The 16,932-nt window shown below is 50.5% G+C and overlaps 1 protein-coding gene across 1 annotated transcript in view; it reads left to right on the forward strand.

Annotated features, from left to right (window-relative positions):
- The first annotated feature begins 622 nt into the window (after positions 1 to 622).
- Gask1a (golgi associated kinase 1A) overlaps positions 623 to 16,932 on the forward strand; it is a 38,384-nt gene continuing 22,074 nt past the window's right edge. The window contains 1 exon segment of the mRNA XM_028890431.2: positions 623 to 877. Within this exon segment, the coding sequence (XP_028746264.1) occupies positions 875 to 877 (3 nt within the window). The 5' untranslated portion in view covers positions 623 to 874.

Raw genomic sequence — 16,932 nt, forward strand, 5'->3', positions numbered from 1 at the left:
AGACTTCTTCCTGCTGATTCTAGATTACATCAAGTTAATTAAAGTTAATGAGACAGGGCTGGAGAGATGGCTAGCATTTAAGAACATTGGCTGCTCTTGCAGAGGACCTGGGTTTGATTCCCAGCGCCCACACGACAGCTCAGAACCACCTGTAACTCCACTTCAGGCAATCTGACCCCTGCTGTAGCTGGCCCCGGGACACAGAGGGACTATCAGCGGCCAGGTCAGTATCCAGCATTGATTCTTTACTCTGGTCCCTTGAGTGAGGTTCTGCTCCTTGTTAATGACCTTCAGTGGTTAAAGGATTTACCTCCCAAGCCTCCCTTGGGCACTGTGCCCAAAGCAACCGGAGAGGTCCAATAACAGACCTGAGTTTTCACAGAGGAGAGAGGCAACGTGGGGAATCCTCGGCCGCCCCCGCCCCGTGGGTTGCACCCGCACACCTTAGAGGCGCGATTGGGCTCCTCTATGTCCAGCCCTGGCGCTGAACCCGGCACGGGGCGGGCAGGGGACCCTTTCCTTCCCAGCACCGGGGCCCTCGCCCCAGGCGGCTGCCGCTGGCCAGACGTGGGCAGGGCTTTTATTGTGAAAGGGGCCTCCCCCTCCCGCGCTTTCTGGGGACTGGGGAGGCTGGGCCGCGCCTTAGGCTTTGCAAACTCTGAAAAGTCCCCAGCGGTTGGAGGCGCCTCGCGGCAGCAGGACCCCGCAGACCCACGCGCGGAGCAGCCTACTGTGCGTCCTCCCCCGCTCCCCGCCGCGATGTGGCGGCGGGAAAAGTGTGGACCCGAGCCCAGCGCAGCCTGGGAAGTCTGAGCTCCAGGGATGAGACTGCCAGCAGGCTGAGCTGGGGAACCTGCTGGAGCACCACGGGGACATGGTAGGAGTCATGGGATGGGGCGGTGGGCACTGAGGCAGGCGGCCTCGAAGGCGTGCACGGCCTGCACACGCGGTATCCCAGGCCACAGTTAACCCTCAAGCTTTCTCATGGGGCCGCTTGACTTTTATTTCTGCCCGGAACTGGGGGTGCCCTTGGAAGAGGGTGGTGATAAAGGATCCGTGAAGGACCGACCCCTCACATCGTAGCTGAATAGCCATCTAAGCAAAACGCTGGCTGACCAGCCCTTAGGGCGGGAGAGAAGATTCCACTGGGCACCCAAGGCAGACCTCATGGGGGAGAGCCTTTGAAGTCATCCGCTTCCTTCTCATTGGTGTGTGAATTCCACAGTGTTCTATGGCTTAGTGGTGATTTAATGTTTTTAAAAATGCCTTGCATCACCTCTGAGTTAGTCTCACTGCGGAGACTGAATGGCCTCACCTCCCTACCTGCCAGACAGGGGGCTGTAGAGCAGTCGTGGGTGGGGTGCTGGCAGGTCTGAGGAGTTATTGATACAGTCCTGTGGGCTGCATTCTTCTCCAACCTCACAGACACCGAGAGGAAAACAAGAATTTGAAAGCCTGCCCACGTGGCTTTAGCCGAGGTACTGATGTAACCCCTCCGGGCAGGCTGGTGAGCTTTGCTTCGGACAGAAAACCTGCAGCCCAGGAAGGGGAGTGAGTGGGGGACCTTGTGAACTCCTGAGGGATCCCTTTCTCTCCAGGTTTTGGGGGGCAGATGGGAGATCCCCAGAGATGCTTCTTGGGAAGCTGACCCATGGGCCAGGAATTCAGGAGAGTCCTTTGTAGGTCAGTGTGGGAGCAGATGTGAGGGCCAATCACGGAGGCCTGAGTGCTGTGGCCTGGGGGCTCTGAGATGCTGAGACCCCTATTTGGCCTCTCTCCAGGCTTCTCCAGAACTCTAAGTCTGAAAAGAGGCATGGCTGGAGGTGTGGGGTATGAACTCAGATTTTACTGCATTCCTGGTTTAGGAGCAAGCCTGCCATCCAAAAAGTATGAGCCACAGCCATGTACTCTGAGGGTTGTTAGTGGTCTCTGGTCGTGGACCACTTTTAGGAGTCTGTTCCTCCTTCCACTGTGTGGGTTCTGGGACTGAACTCAGCATGGTGGTGTCTTTATCCCCTCATCCACCTCAATGGCCAAAGTTCTGTAAAATACATTATCCTTCAGAACAAGGCTAAATGATGTTTCTCAGTTAGTCTTCTGAATTAGTCTTTTACAAAGCAGAATGGAAACAATTCTGGTAATAATTGAGTATGCTGTTATTCATGTCCCTGGTGCTGCCTTGCCTGTGGGTTCTGATGCCAGTGCAGTCACCTGGCTGCCTACCTCCTGGCCTCCAGGCAGGCCCAGCTAACCACCCCTGCTGGAGGCTGGGGGAACCCCACCTGCAGCTGCTGCAGAACCCAGCCCACTTCCCTGCTGCTGGCCATGGGCTTGGGTTTCTCCTAAGTGGCTGCTGGAAGGGCTATGTCGCATGCTGTTGACTTGTGGGCAGTGTTTGTTTGGCTTTGGAAGGTGTTTGCTTGCAATGGGCTAACATCTCTTCCAGTACCATCCAGAGAATTCAAATCCCCATCTTGGCTGGGGAAGCAGGTTTGTGGCTTTGTGCTTAGGAGCCAAGATGGGTAGTGGTTTTTCCAGAAATGCCATCAGCCAAGAACTGGCTAACAACTGTGGAAGGTCTGGGAGGAGGAGGAGGAAAAAGAGATGAGTCTGTGATTGTAACGGAGAGGGGGGCATGGGGATGCCTTAGGCTAGCTCTGTGGATAGCCCTTTCCCTGTGAGATGGCCTGGGAGCAGGCGATGTCCCTGGCAGCCTGGGGGTGTGCCATGAGTGGAGGTTCTGGGCTTCGGTACACGCTGCTCTGAGTTGGCTTTCCTCCGAGGTGCGGCCCCTTGGTAGGAGAGTGTTGCTTCCCACTGGCAGGACAGTTGGAGGCTGGTGGTCACGTTCATGTGTTCATCCAGGTACAGGTTGAGCTTTGTGCTCGGGCTAAGGAGGCAATGTCAACAAGAGAAGCCCAACTCCGTCCAGCTCCAGCCTAGGCTCTGTCCCACCATGCTGTGAGGTGAATTCTCACGCTCTGGGCTGAAGGAGACACAAGTTTCCGTCAAGGAATAAAAAGTTGACTTGGTACTTAAAGATGCTTGGTGGCACATCTGTAGTGGCTCAGGAAGCCTCTGTGAAGTGTTTGGCAATATCAGAGGGTGAGAATTTAAAACATACGGAATCCACAGCTCCCTTCATCCTTTCTCCAAAGGAAAGGAAGGACTCCAGCCTGGGCTTATAGGAAAACTTCTCGAAGTCAGAAGGAGAGGAGAAGGCTATGGAGGCTCGGGGTGTGTGTGTGTGTGTGTGTGTGTGTGTGTGTGGTCAAGAGCAAGGGGCGGGGTTTCTAAGAAGCTCATAAGAGGTGTGCTCTGTGGCAGGCCTTATCAGGAAGGAGCTGTGTCTGTGATGGTCTGTGCGGAGCAGGGCATGGCCTCAGGCCTGCTGTCTCCTGGTCTGTACAGTTTCTGGGTTTCTCCTTCTGTCTGTCTGTCTGGGCTCTCCTTGTAGGATTCAAAGTGCAGTTGATTTAAAATTTTTTTTTTTTTATGAATGAAGAATTGAGGCACAATTCTGACAGCGCTCTTCTAAAGCTTGTTGCTGCTTCTCCTCCGACTTGATTATCGACCATTTCCCTTTGGAGACCTGCTGCAGTTCTTCGCACCGCTGGGACAGGACACACCTAACGAGCAAGTTGAGGAGGGAGGGGTCTACCCACAGTTTGAAGGTGCAGTCCGTCAGGGCAGGGCAGGCGGCAGGCATGGCGGCAGCTGGTCACATCGCATGCCATCCACAGTCAGGAAGCAGAGGTGAACGGGCGCCCAGCTTGCTTTCTTCTCTGTAGTCAGTCCTGAGCCCCAGGCCATGGGATGGTGCTCCCCACATTCAGGCGGGTCTTCCCATTAAACCTTTCTGAAAAATCTCTCACAGACACCGCAGAGATGTGTCTCTTGGGGATTCCAAATCCAGTCAACTTGATAATGAAGGTGAAGCTTTATGGGGTTCAGCTGTGCTTTGAAAATCTCTCTCTCTTTTTTAAATCATCTTTCTCTTCTTTAATGATAAGCGATTCCTCCGTGTGTGGAATCTCACCTGTTTCTGGGTCTCTTTGGAGTCTCTGGGCAGCAGTTCCCTGGAGAGCAGGGAGGGGGCGGGCTGCCTGCCTCACAGCAGGCTATTCTGAAGCAGAGGTGTAAGATGGGCTGCAAAGGCTGAGTGAGGCTGTGGATGGGTCTTCTTGAATTCTGGGACCAGTGGGAGCAGAGTCTGAGAGTCAGAGGCTGGGATGCTGTGCAGGGGCCATGTGGGTACCCAGCCTATGCTGGGGGAGGGGAGGTGGGACACACTCTTCTTCCAGGACAGAATAGCTCTGTTCTCCACACAAAGGTTCAGTGTGTGCTTCCTGGGGACCTGGACCTTGCTCAGGCTCTGGCCACCACAGGGCTTCTTCGTGGATACCACAGGAGCGTCCTTTGGCCTCTGCACAGCAGACTTCCTGCAGGCATTGGTCCAATTGGCCCTGATGGTCAGCCACCCCGATTTCTCCCCAGATCCTCCTGCAACTACAAAGATGCTATTGTGTCCTTTCTTTCAGAAATACCAGTTAAAATCACCCCTCTCCCCAGGTATGACTGGCTAAGTGCAGTGACGCCCTGCCTAGGAGCTCCTCCATCATATGCATGTCCTTCGTGGCAGTGGTCCAGGGTGACAGTTTAGACTTTCACTGATATCTTCCTTGGTTTTAAAGCATGAAGGGCTCAGAAGGTGAGTTCTGGATTCAACTCTGCCTAGCACCTGGTGTCAGTCTGTGGACATGTAACCCCTAGCCTCAGTTCCCCGCAGATCACAGTGTCTGCAGGTAGGGTTGTGTACACTGTGCTGTAAGGAGAGGGAATCTCCTCTGCATGAGTGTGACCACACGGCCACACCCAGTCAATGGGGCAGAGAAGTTGTATTGAAGACAGCAAAGGAGGCCTGGGTTTGGCCTCTGAGACCTGCCTTGTCACGGGTCTGTCAGGGCACCAAGCCGAGTAAGCATTGGGAATCCTACGATTTAAGATCCCAGGAAGGAGGGGATCGGAGTTGAGACAGCTGCTTTGATACCAGTCCTGCAGTCGTTCCCCACAGTGGTAAACTATAGATGAACTCAAAGCAACAGAGGAAGGCACAGTGCGGCACGAATCTCAAAAGTCTTATTAATGAAAACAAACCCAGAGCCAGGTGCTGGGGTGAACGCTGAAAGGTCAGAGAAACAGAACCAGTCACAGCTACCTCACCTCGTCAGTTCCTCAGCTGATCCTGTTTCCTCAGACTGGAAGCCTCTGAGTCCTCATCTGAATGGATCTCAGCTGAACTGCTGCTAAAAGCCTAAAAGCTTAACCAGCTCTTGTAGATGTAACCAACCGTCTTAATAAATAAGAAACACAGAAACAATGTACAAGAGAAAGCCAAGAGGTCAGAGCTCAGAGCTAAAATCTCACCCTTCCTCCTGCAGTGTCCCAGCTTCCCTAAAGAGAGCTGTTTCCCTGTGTTTAAGTCGTTTCATAGTCATTCTGCCTTCTCATTGGTTGTAAATCCAAACACATGACTGCCTCGTCACTGTCTGTACAGCCCTCCAGGTCTTAAAGGCATATGTCTCCAATGCTGGCTGTATCCCTGAACACACAGAGATCTATGGGATTAAAGGCATGTGCCACCACCGCCACACTCTGTCTATGGCTCTAATAGCTCTGACCCCCAGGCAACTTTATTTATTAACATACAATCAAAATCACATTTCAGTCCAATTAGAATACCACCACAAGCTCTAGTGTAGCTAGAGTTTTCCTGCCTTGCCCACAGTCAGGACAAATCTTTGTCACCGCCAGTCCCACAGCCGCTCAGACCCAACCAAGTAAACACATAGACTTATATTGCTCACAAACTGTATGGCCGTGGCAGGCTTCTTGCTAACTGTTCTTTTATCTTAAATTAATCCATTTCCATAAATCTATACCTTGCCACGTGGCTGGTGGCTTACCGGCGTCTTCACATGCTGCTGGTCATGGCGGCGGCTGCAGTGTCTCTCCGCCTCAGCCTTCTGTTTCCCACAATTCTCCTCTCTCCTTGTCCCACCTACTTCCTGCCTGGCCACTGGCCAATCAGTGTTTTATTTATTGACCAATCAGAGCAATTTGACATACAGACCGTCCCACAGCACTCTAGTTTCTGGTTTTCATGCCTTATATACCTTTCTGCTTCCTGCCATCACTTCCTGGGATTAAAGGTGTGTGTCACCATGCCTGGCTGTTTCCAGTGTGGCTTTGAACTCAAAGTGATCAAGATGGATCTCTGCCTCCAGAATGCTAGGATTAAAGGTGTGAGTGCCACCATTTTCTGACCTCTAAGTCTGTCTAGTGGCTGTTCTGTTCTCTGACCCTACATAAGTTTATTAGGGTGCACAATATATTGGGAGACACAATATCACCACAACTTAGTTCAAAGATTCTTGACCTGGGGCCCAGGCATAGAATTCAAGGAGTCCTAAGCTTGGTTGAAACCTGTTAACCACTTTGTTTTTTACAGACTTCTAGCTAAATCTAGCATTTCTTTGATAATGAATGTGGCCACCTATGGCTTGATCACTAAGAGAAATCACTAACATTTTCTATCAGGAGAGTGGGAACATACTGTGAAGTACTGTCTGCTCAAATCAGGAGAGTGGGAACATACTGTGAAGTACTGTCTGCTCGTACAGAGAGTGGAACATACTGTGAATAGTCTGTAATCAGGAGAAATACTGTAAAGTACTGTCTGCTCAAATCAGGAGAGTGGAAACATACTGTAAAGTACTGTCTGCTCAAATCAGGAGAGTGGGAACATACTGTGAAGTACTGTCTGCTCAAATCAGGAGAGTGGGAACATACTGTGAAGTACTGTCTGCTCATTACAAACTTTGAAAGCCCACTGGCTTGATGTGCTTAGTGTGTTCATAGGGAAAATGGACACAAGTTTATTTTTATCATCACAATTTAATCAGCCCATTTGATTGTCAGCAGTTACCTTTGTAACCCTGCATCTTTAATTTCTCTGTTTAAAAAGTCCCCACCCATGGCTTTATGAGGTAGACCAAATAATCTCTGGTATTAGGAAGCTTTAGAGGCTGTTTCTATGTTACATATGTGTGGGAGACCCGCTCCCACCTTTACCCCAGGGTTCTCTTGAGGAGGGAGAGGTGAGAAATATTTAGATAAAAGGATGGGAGAGAAACAGAGAGAAACACAAGACAGCTCGGGAGGGCCTGGATCCTTATCCACTGGCCTCTTCTGTCTCTTCTAAAGGACTTTTTAAAGGAATGCCAAGGGGTATAGCAAAAGACCTCCCCTTGCTAGACCAAAGCACACTGCACATCCAAGTGCAGACCCTTCCAAACACCTGATAACCACGCACGTGGTCAAGCAATCCTCTAGCGCAGCTCTGCTGGGTAAAGCAAGCTCACTAGGAACCTTTGTGGGCTCCCACACACGTCAGTGGGATCTAGTCATTGGGAGAATCAAAAGCCACTTTGCCTGAAAGGGTCCTTATAATGGCCTCTACTCCTAAGTCATAAGAAATTACATGATAAATAAATACATCTGTCCTGATGGCAGTCAAAAACCCCAGCTTTTGAGAGGTTGTCTCAGTCAGGATTTCTATCACTGTGGTGAGACACTATGACTGTGAACAACTTGAGGAGAAAAGGATTTATTTCAGCTTACAGTTCCATGTCACAGTCCACTGCTGAGGGAAGTCAGGGCAGGAACTTAAACAGGGCAGAACCTGGAGGCAGGAACTGAAGCAGAGGCCATGGGGAATGCTGTTTATTGGCTTGCACCTCATGGCTTGCCCAGCTTGCTTTCTTTTAGCACTTAGGACCCCTGGCCCAGGGGTGGGAGCACCCACAATGGGCTTGGCCCTCCCCATCATCACTGTGAAAAGCACCCCAGTCTTGCCCACAGACCAATCTGGCGGGGCGTGATCTTGGTCATCGTCCTATTGCTGTGAAGAGACACCAAGACCATGGCAACTCTTTTTTGTTTTGTTTTTCAAGACAGGGTTTCTCTTTGTATCTTTGGGCCTTCCTGCAACTTGCTCTGTAGTCCAGGCTGGCCTTGAACTCCAAGATCCCTGCCTCTGCCTCCTGAGTGCTGGGATTAAAGCATGTCGATCCGAAATAAGCATAATTGGGCTGGTCACAGTTTCAGGGTAGTCCATTGACATCATGGGGGGCGAGGAGGCAGCAGCAGGTGCTGGAGAAGTAGCTGAGAGTTCTACATCCTGGTCCTCGGGCAGAGAGACAGAGACTGGGCCCACCCCAGTGACACCTCCTCCAACAAGGCCGCACCTCCTAATCCTTCTAATCCTATCAAAGAGTTCTACTCCTTGGTGAGCGTTCAAATCTGTGAACCTATGGGAGTCGTTTTACTCAGACCACCACAGGGGGCATTTTCTCCACTGAGGTTCTCTCTTCCCAAATGACTTCTTAAGCTTGTGTAAAGTTGACATAATATTAGCATAGAGGTTAAGGCAGAATTATTGTTCCAAGTTCAAGGCCAGCCTGGGTTACATAGTGAGACCCTGTCTCAAACAAACAGTGAAACAAAGAAACAAACACCACAAACAAACACAACAAGCTTCTACTGGGCACTGGGCACCACATTGGTCGTGGCAGGACAGACAGACATGCAGGACTTTATTGTATTACATCACTACAATGTAATGTTATAATTCTACTAAAATGCTGAGATTTCAAGATTTCTTATTCATTATCTTATTGGGCCCATTTTATTTTTAATTTTTTTTTTGGTTTTTTCAGACAGGGTTTCTCTGTGTAGCTTTGCGCTTTCCTGGATCTCGCTCTGTAGTCCAGGCTGGCTTGAACTCACAAAGATCTGCCTGCCTCTGCCTCCCGAGTGCTGAGATTAAAGGTGTGCACCACCACCACCCGGCTATTGGGCCCATTTTAGAGAGCAATAGATAGAGGCTCACCAAGTCTGAGTATCAGCCAAGTTACAGGGATCCAAGGTGAGTTCCCAGGCACCAGTGCCAACTCCTCCCACCATTAGATACACCGTTTCCTGTGTCAACACCTCAGACCTTGTCCCAGAAGCATTTCCCTCCTTTATAGTCAGACATAAACCATGAGCTTGAATGATACATTTCTCTAATTTAATCCTCTCCTTGGTTTTCTGCTGGTGGTGACTACCAGATTGTGCAAATGTTGCTTTTGATTGTTCTGACTGGGCTCATCCGGGTTCTTCACGTCCCCTAGAGGTGTGTTTTGAGGTGTTGTCCTTTATCCTGGCCCAGCTTCTTGCTCAACTCCAGGATCAACCAAGTAAACAACTGTTTGCAGCTGTGTTAGTTTTCCTAACTCTTTGGTGACACTGTTGCGTCATGCCATGATGTCTGGTGTCCGTGCCTCCTGTGGATCTCTGGTACTGGCAGGTGCAGGTAGAGACCATGGCCACTGACCCAGCCTTGAATAAGAAGCAAATGGCTGCCTTGAGGCTTCCTGTGCTCTCTTAACTGTGGCTTTCTTCCTAGTTAGATGGCGAATTTCTGAAAGGCAGCAGCCTAATGTGTTTGATTCCAGCACAGTGCGGCGCAAGTGCAGAGGCCTGTGCAAAAATTCTCCCCTCTCTCCTCCTCTCCTCCCTTCCCCTCTCCTCTTCTCTCCTCTCGACCTCTGTCTCTCTTGTTTTTCCTTTTGAGACCCAGGCTGGCCCTGGGCTCTCCCTCTGACCTCAGTCTCCTGAGTTCTTATATTCCAGTCCCCAGAGGGGCCTGGCAGGACCCTCTGAGATTATGACAATCCTGGCTTCTTTGGGTCTAACACAGTAGCTGCCGCTCACAATGGCGAATGAGCTCTTCGAATGTGGCCAGTGTTCCCAGGAACACAACCACTGGTGTCACCGAACTCAGATGTGGGGTTCAGGCCAGTGGTCTTGTACTGGACGGGGCAGCCTTGCACCGATAACTCTGCACTGCGTGGCCGGTGGACCAGGCTGCTGGCATCAGCAAGGGAGTGGGCCCAGAAAAAGAGGAGAGATGTCCCAGACAAGGTAGTGTTGGGAGATAATGGTTGTGTGTGTGTGTTGTGTGTGTGTGTGTGTGTTGTGTGTGTGTGTGTGTTTTTTTTTTTTTTTTTTTTTTTTTTTTTTTTTTTTTTTGTGTGTGCGTGTGCGTGTGCGTGTGCGCGTGCGCGCTATATGAGTACTGGGGCTAGCCACCCTGTCATGGTCAGGGGGGACATGTTTCACTCTAGCTGTGAGGATGTAGGCTCTGGGTGTCTATCTCTATCCCACCTCCACCCTACGCCTTGTCCAGGGAAGCTGCAAATATGAATGTTTTTATGGGATTTTCAACATCAGCCCAGATTTATTTTAAACACTTCAGGCCAAACAAAACACATCTGCAGGCCAGAACGGACCCACAGGTCTGGTCACAAACTTTTCTTTGTCCAGTCCTGTAGAAGTCCTTGAGCTGCTGGAGGCTGGGGTGGACTTTAGAGCCAGGGAGTGTGGGTTATCTCCTCTTATCACGAGTGTCTTCAGAAGAGGAGAGATGTGTGACTGGAAGACAGTCTGGCCCCCTTTGTTGCTGTGTCTGGGCCTCTAAGCAGCCAGAAAGTAGAAATATTTGGAAGCAGCAGCCAGAGAGCAACATGCCATTACTTTTTCAGTCACAATTTTCATTCTGCTCCACCCCGGCCCCAATTCCTGGCATTTGAGAACAAAAAGTGTTGCAGACAGAGGAAATTTCTAACAAATGACGGTTCTCCAACATTCCAACTAGTTTGTGGTGTCACCACAGTGGTGCTCTTGTGAGCTGGGAAAACGATGCTGCAGCTGAGTCTGTGAGGAGGGGGCTCCCAGGGCCAGTGGGTCCCCAAGCCCTGCTGTACAATCAGGCTAAGACTAGAGCCTGGCATCCAGCAGACACCGTCCTCTCGTGAGCAGGCAGAGGGCTCACACTCCGTCAGTGAAGGTCCCAGGGCTGCTGCCATGGAGGTGTTCCCAGAAACGTTGCTGCAAAGTCACAGTCGTGGTCAGACTCCTTCAATCACTGCCTTATGTTTTGAGAAAGGATTTCTCAGTGAACCTGCAGCGCACTGGTCCAGCTAGACCAGCTGGCCAGGATGCTGCAGTGACTGTCCTGTCTCTGCCTCGTTACAGCTGGCACCATTGCAATCCCTCATACTTCCAAGGCAAGCAGTTTACCAACTGAGCCACCCTCTAGCTTCCTTTTGTTTTTCTTATTTTTGATGGCTCTTTTCCCTGGGGACAGTGCTGTGTTCCCCAAAATATTGTGCACCCTAATAAACTTATCTGGGGTCAGAGACAGAACAGCCACTAGATACAGAGGCTAGAAAATGGTTGCACTCACACCTTTAATCCTAGCATTCCAGAGGCAGAAATCCATGTGTTCAAGGATACAGCCAAGCATGGTGACTCACGCCTTTAATCCCAGAAAGCAAGCCTTTAATCCCAGGGAGTGATGGTAGAAAGGAAAGATATATAAGGCGTGAAGACCAGAAACTAGAAGCATTTGGCTGGTTAAGCATTCAGGCTTTCGAGCAGCTGAGAGGCATCCAGTCTGAGGAAACAGGACCAGCTGAGGAACTAGCAAGGTGAGGTTGGCTGTGGCTTGTTCTGTCTCTCTGATCTTCCAGTGTGCACCCCAATACCTGGCTCAGGTTTCATTTTATTAATAAGACTCTCTAAGATTCCTGCTACAAAGATGTGTTACTTTTATTTCTGCTGCATTTGTTATATTATGAAAAGATGGTTGCATCTGTTTCACCTGCCTGTCTAAGGCACCAGACTGGTCTAATAAAGAGCTGGACAGGCAGTGGCCAAGCAGAGAGAGGACAGGTGGGGCTGACAGGCAGGGAGAGGACAGGTGGGGCTGACAGGCAGAGAGATAAATAGGGAAAACCTAGGCTCAAGGAAGAATGAGAGATGGAGGAGAGAGGGAGGGACATGCTGGGGCAGGAAGCCAGGCAGCCCCAGTCAGGCAGACACAGAGAAGCCTCTGCCCGGGAGTGTCCCTCATTCTCTCCTCCTCCTCCTCTCTTCCTGTTTACTCTCTCTGCCCTGCAGCCCTGCCTATCCTTCTCCTGCCCAACTATTGGCCATTCAGCTGCTTTATTAGACCAATCAGGTGCCTTAGGCAGGCAAGGTGAAACGGATGCAACCATCTTTACATAAACACACATCCTTACATGGTTAAACAAATGCAGCGTAAACAAATGTAACACATCTTTGCTTAGTTAAAATAATATTCCACAGCATACTGCCATAATCTCATTGGATGGATGAAGACTTTTGAGGCCCAAGGTCACACAGCAAGGACATGGTAGAGTTGGGATTTGGCAGCTTGCTTTGAGCCTGTGTGCTAGGTGAGGCAGGTGGCCCAGCCCAGAGAGGGAACTGTCAAACAGCATGGAGTCTAGAGAAAGATTTCATGGTCAGGTTTGTCTTGGAGCATGGTTCTGGGATCAAGGTTCCCTAGAATCATTTGGTCCCAGGAAGTTCAGTTCTTTCAAAAAAAGAAATGTTAGGCACTAGAGAGATGGCTCAGTAGTTAAGAGTACTGGCTCACTGGACAGTGGTGGCGCATGCCTTTAATCCCAGCACTCGGGAGGCAGAGCCAGGAGGATCTCTGTGAGTTCAAGGTTAGCCTGGTCTACAGAGTAAGATCCAACACAGGCACCAAAACTACACAGAGAAACCCTGTCTCGAAAAACCAAATAAATAAAGAGTGCTGGCTGCTCTTCAGAGGACCTGTGTTTAATTTTCAGTAGTCACTTGGCAGTTCACAAACATCTGTAACTCCAGTCCCAGGAGATCCAACGCCTTCTTCTGGCCTCCATAGGCACTAGGTATGCACACGGTACACATACATACATGATGCAGACAAAACATTCATGCACATAAAATATAAAAATATACATTTATTTATTTTGTGGGTGACTGTGTGTGTGTGTGTGTGTGTGTGTGTGTGTGTGTAGGTCAGAAAACAAGTTGTGAGCGTTGGTTCTCTTCTACCATGTGGGTCCTGAGAATTGAACTCAGGTCCTCAGGCTTGGTGGCAGGTGCCTTTACCCACAGAGTTGCTCACTGGCCCAATGGCCACGGAAGCTCAGTTCTTAGCTGATCAAAGGCAGAATGCATGCATTAGTTAGTTCATGCTGCACACAACATTGTTGTACTGGGAACTTCTGGGAGACCACTGGTAGCAGGGAGCCATACTTCCCCAGGCTTTTGAAAAAGATACATATTGCTGCTGTCTTGGGTAGAAGCTGCTGGGCTTGTTACTTTTGAGACCGTCTCATTCTGTAGCCCAGGCTGGCCTCAAATACACAGCAATCCTCCTGTCTCGGCCTCTCAGTGCTGGGGTCATAGCTGTAAGCCACCACACCCAGTTATGAGAACACTAAATTGCAGGTGTGATTTGCTTCAGTTCTGGTTGGATGGCTCTGGGTTAGAAGGACACGGGGTCACAACAGTTCCCAGCCCTCTTGCTCTTGAGAGCAACGCCCAGCACCCCCACACTCCTTGTTTCCTGGCCATTTCCTCTGGTTTTCATTTCTGAGTGCTTGAGGATGAAAGTTCACTAGACTATGACTGGCTTACTCAAAGGCCCCTGGACTCCATCTGGGTGACTTAGGCCTTCCATTCACACGGTAACCAGGCCCAACCCCTCCAAGATCAGACCAGATTGGGCAATTGGGAACATTCAGGGCGAGATGAACACGGGTGCATTCCTTGATTTCTGAGGTGACTCTCTTGGCTGCTGAGGTCAGTGTTGGTGATTCTTCAGATTCACCCAGGAGCCTCTTGGTTCCATGGTGCTGTCAGCTATCTCCAGTGCTCTGTAGCTGATTCGGTTCTACAAAGGCTAGGGAAGAGGGCCATGTGAAGAAGTCATGGGAAGTGTCCGTGTGACGCTTGGAGAAGGGGCTGTGAAGTAGCAGGAAGTGTGTGAAGTTACAGGGTTGCATGAAGGTTAGGGAAGCAGCTGTGTGAAGTTGGGACTTCATGAGGCCTGGGGTAGGGCTGGGTGAAATCTCAGATGTGTGCGTGTGAAGCCTGGGGATGCCTAGGGAAGGGGCGGTGTGAAGGGACAGGGCAGCTGTTTGAAGACACCCACAGAGGTGGCTTTCCCATGTTTGGCCCTCTATAAACTCACCCCTGCTTTTCAGGACCTGAAGCCTCCCCATCATTCTGTGGTGGGGGAGAAGTGTATTATCTTGGGAAACAACTAAATCCTGCCAGCCACATACTAGTCAGCTGATTTTGAATACAGTCCTTCGATCCTGTGGTCTGGATGTTTCTGGTAACAAGGTCACTATCCAGTGTATGCATGGTAGGGCATGGAGAGAGCCTGGTGCAGGGCATGTGGGCAGTCAGAGGCTGTTGTCGGGCACAGGCATCTCACCACCTTGGCCAGATGTTTTTCACTTTCTGGGCTCCAGTCCTGAATGCTGAGCTGGTTCTGGAACAATCAGGAAGTGTAGAACCTGCCTGGTTCTTCTGTCTTTGTTTGTTTTGAATACTATAGATAATTAGAAACTGCTTCTGAAGTTGCTTCTCAAATATGCCCAGAAAGGAAGGAGTCAGATCCTGGCATTTCTAATTTGATATTGTTAGTTTTCTGCTTATAGAAATTAAGGAACAACACAGACAAGAAACAGCAGCTTTTGTTTTGAATGAATGTGTAGCTCAAAACATTTTTATTTTCCGTCAGTGATTTTGCCTTGGTGCCCAGGGGTTACCATACACATCTGGTCTCATTTACGTCTCCCTTTGCAGATGAGCTGGCCAGTCCCAAACAGTTAAATCTCCATTCAGAGCTGGTCCATTCCTGAAACCCAACATAATCTCCACGAGTTCAATCTGGAAGAGCTTGCTGGGATATAACAGCAATTCTGCCAGGCAGCCTGGGTTTGTGCCTGGTGCTGCCCTTGATGCCTGTGTGGGCCTCACTCTCCTCCCCTGTAAAATGGGGCAATGGATAAGTAACTGCACTAGTTTCTGGCTCATAACTCTGGCACAAGGATCAGTGAGTTAACGTAAGTCCCTCAAACAGTCCAAGGCACACAGGGAACACCAAGTGAATGTTCAGCTTCATTCCTTAGCTTTACTTCCTTTAAATTGGCTGAGCCAGAAATTACAGGGGTGAAAGCCCTTTCCTGCCTTGGAGTTGTTGATGTGGAGAGAAAATCACAAGCCCCCGAGGGGATGAGCACTGGAGCCTGGCCAGCTGGTGGCCTTGGAGACAGACAGCCTGGGACTCGGCCCGCAGGAAGGGACAGCTCAGCCTCCTGAGCCCCACAGATCTGGACAGGAGAGGGTCCCTGTGCGCCTGGTGGTTCTGTGGCTGGGCCTTTCCCAGGCCCAGGCCCATACCATGTTCCCTGCTGGGGTCTGACTCTGGGAAACAGCAGAGTCCCACAGTCACAGTGACAAGTGACGGTGGTGACATGTGGCTTTAATCTGACTCTGGAAGCCAGCTCATGTGTTCCTCTCACCCCAGCCAGTGTTTTGTCACGACAGTTATTTAACTAAGCCTGAGGAAAATGGCACAGGATCTCCACATTCAGGACTCTCTGCCAGCCCCAGTCTGAGCAGTGATGAGTCAGTGGTCGGTGGAAAAGGGTGGAGGGGTCAGAAGGGACAGTGGTCAGGAACCAAGGCTTAGCACAGCTTTAGAAATGACCCCCAAATCAGATCCAGAACTGACTTTTACTAAATACACACACTGTCACTGGACACACTCATGCTCACAGGTCTTTCACAGACACGCTGTCACTGGACACACTCATGCTCACAGGTCTTTCACAGACACTGTCACTGGACTCATACATATACACGCACACACACATGCTCTGTCACAGGACTCAAACACACATATACGCACACAGGGCTTACATATGTATATACACACAGGACTTACACACTTACACACACTCGTGCCCACGTATAACACAAAATAAATAAAACATAATAAGAATTAAGAAAAAAACCCAAAGACCCAGCCACTAAGATACCTCCATCCTTCTCCAAGGATTGTGTCTCTGTTTTGGTCTCCAGTACTCATCCTCCTGCCAGCCATTGGCCATGGCCTTCTCCGCTCACTTCCCCAAACACCCCAGCCCATCCCCCTCTCGTGTCTGGACAGAACCTCTGCTGGACCCTACCAGGCGGCCTCTTCCCAGCCCACACTTGAGGTTTTAGCATTAAAAAAAATTCCTTCTATGCTTCGGCCTTGGGTATCCTGATCTTACAGTGTGCCCAGACCCGAGGGACTGGTTTCAGACCCCAGAAAAATAAGGGGTCGTCTGGAAAGTGGGGGCATGTGTTACCTTTCTCCTTGCAGGAAGCAACTTGAAGGAGGAAGGGCTTGTCACCTCAGGGTCTGAGGAGGAGTCCATCACGGTGGAGAGACTACGGCAGCGGGGGCCTGGGGCCGCTGCTCACACTGCACCCACAGTCAGAAGTTGAGAGAGCACAGGAAGTGGGGGGGGGTCAGCTACCAAACCTTAAGGCCCATCCACCCCAGTGACCCTGTCCTCCATCAAGGTCCCTAAAGGTCCCCCAACTTTCTGAAGCAGTGCCAATTGCTAGGTCCAAGTGTTCAAACACAGGTACCTATCAAACCACAATAGGAGAGAACAGCAGTGACCCCAGCACTCACGGGAGGGGTGCAGCAGTGACCCCCCAACACTCATGGGAAGGGTTCAGCGGTGACCCCCCAACACTCATGGGAAGGGTTCAGCGGTGACCCCCCAACACTCATGGGAAGAGTTCAACAGTGACCCCCCAACACTCATGGGAAGGGTCCAGCGGTGACCCCCCAACACTCATGGGAAGGGTCCAGCGGTGACCCCCCAACACTCATGGGAAGGATCCAGCGGTGACCCCCAGCGGTGACCCCCCAACACTCATGGGAAGGGTTCA

This window comes from Peromyscus leucopus, chromosome 7 (assembly GCF_004664715.2).
Source record: "Peromyscus leucopus breed LL Stock chromosome 7, UCI_PerLeu_2.1, whole genome shotgun sequence".
Taxonomy (NCBI): Eukaryota; Metazoa; Chordata; class Mammalia; order Rodentia; family Cricetidae; genus Peromyscus; species Peromyscus leucopus.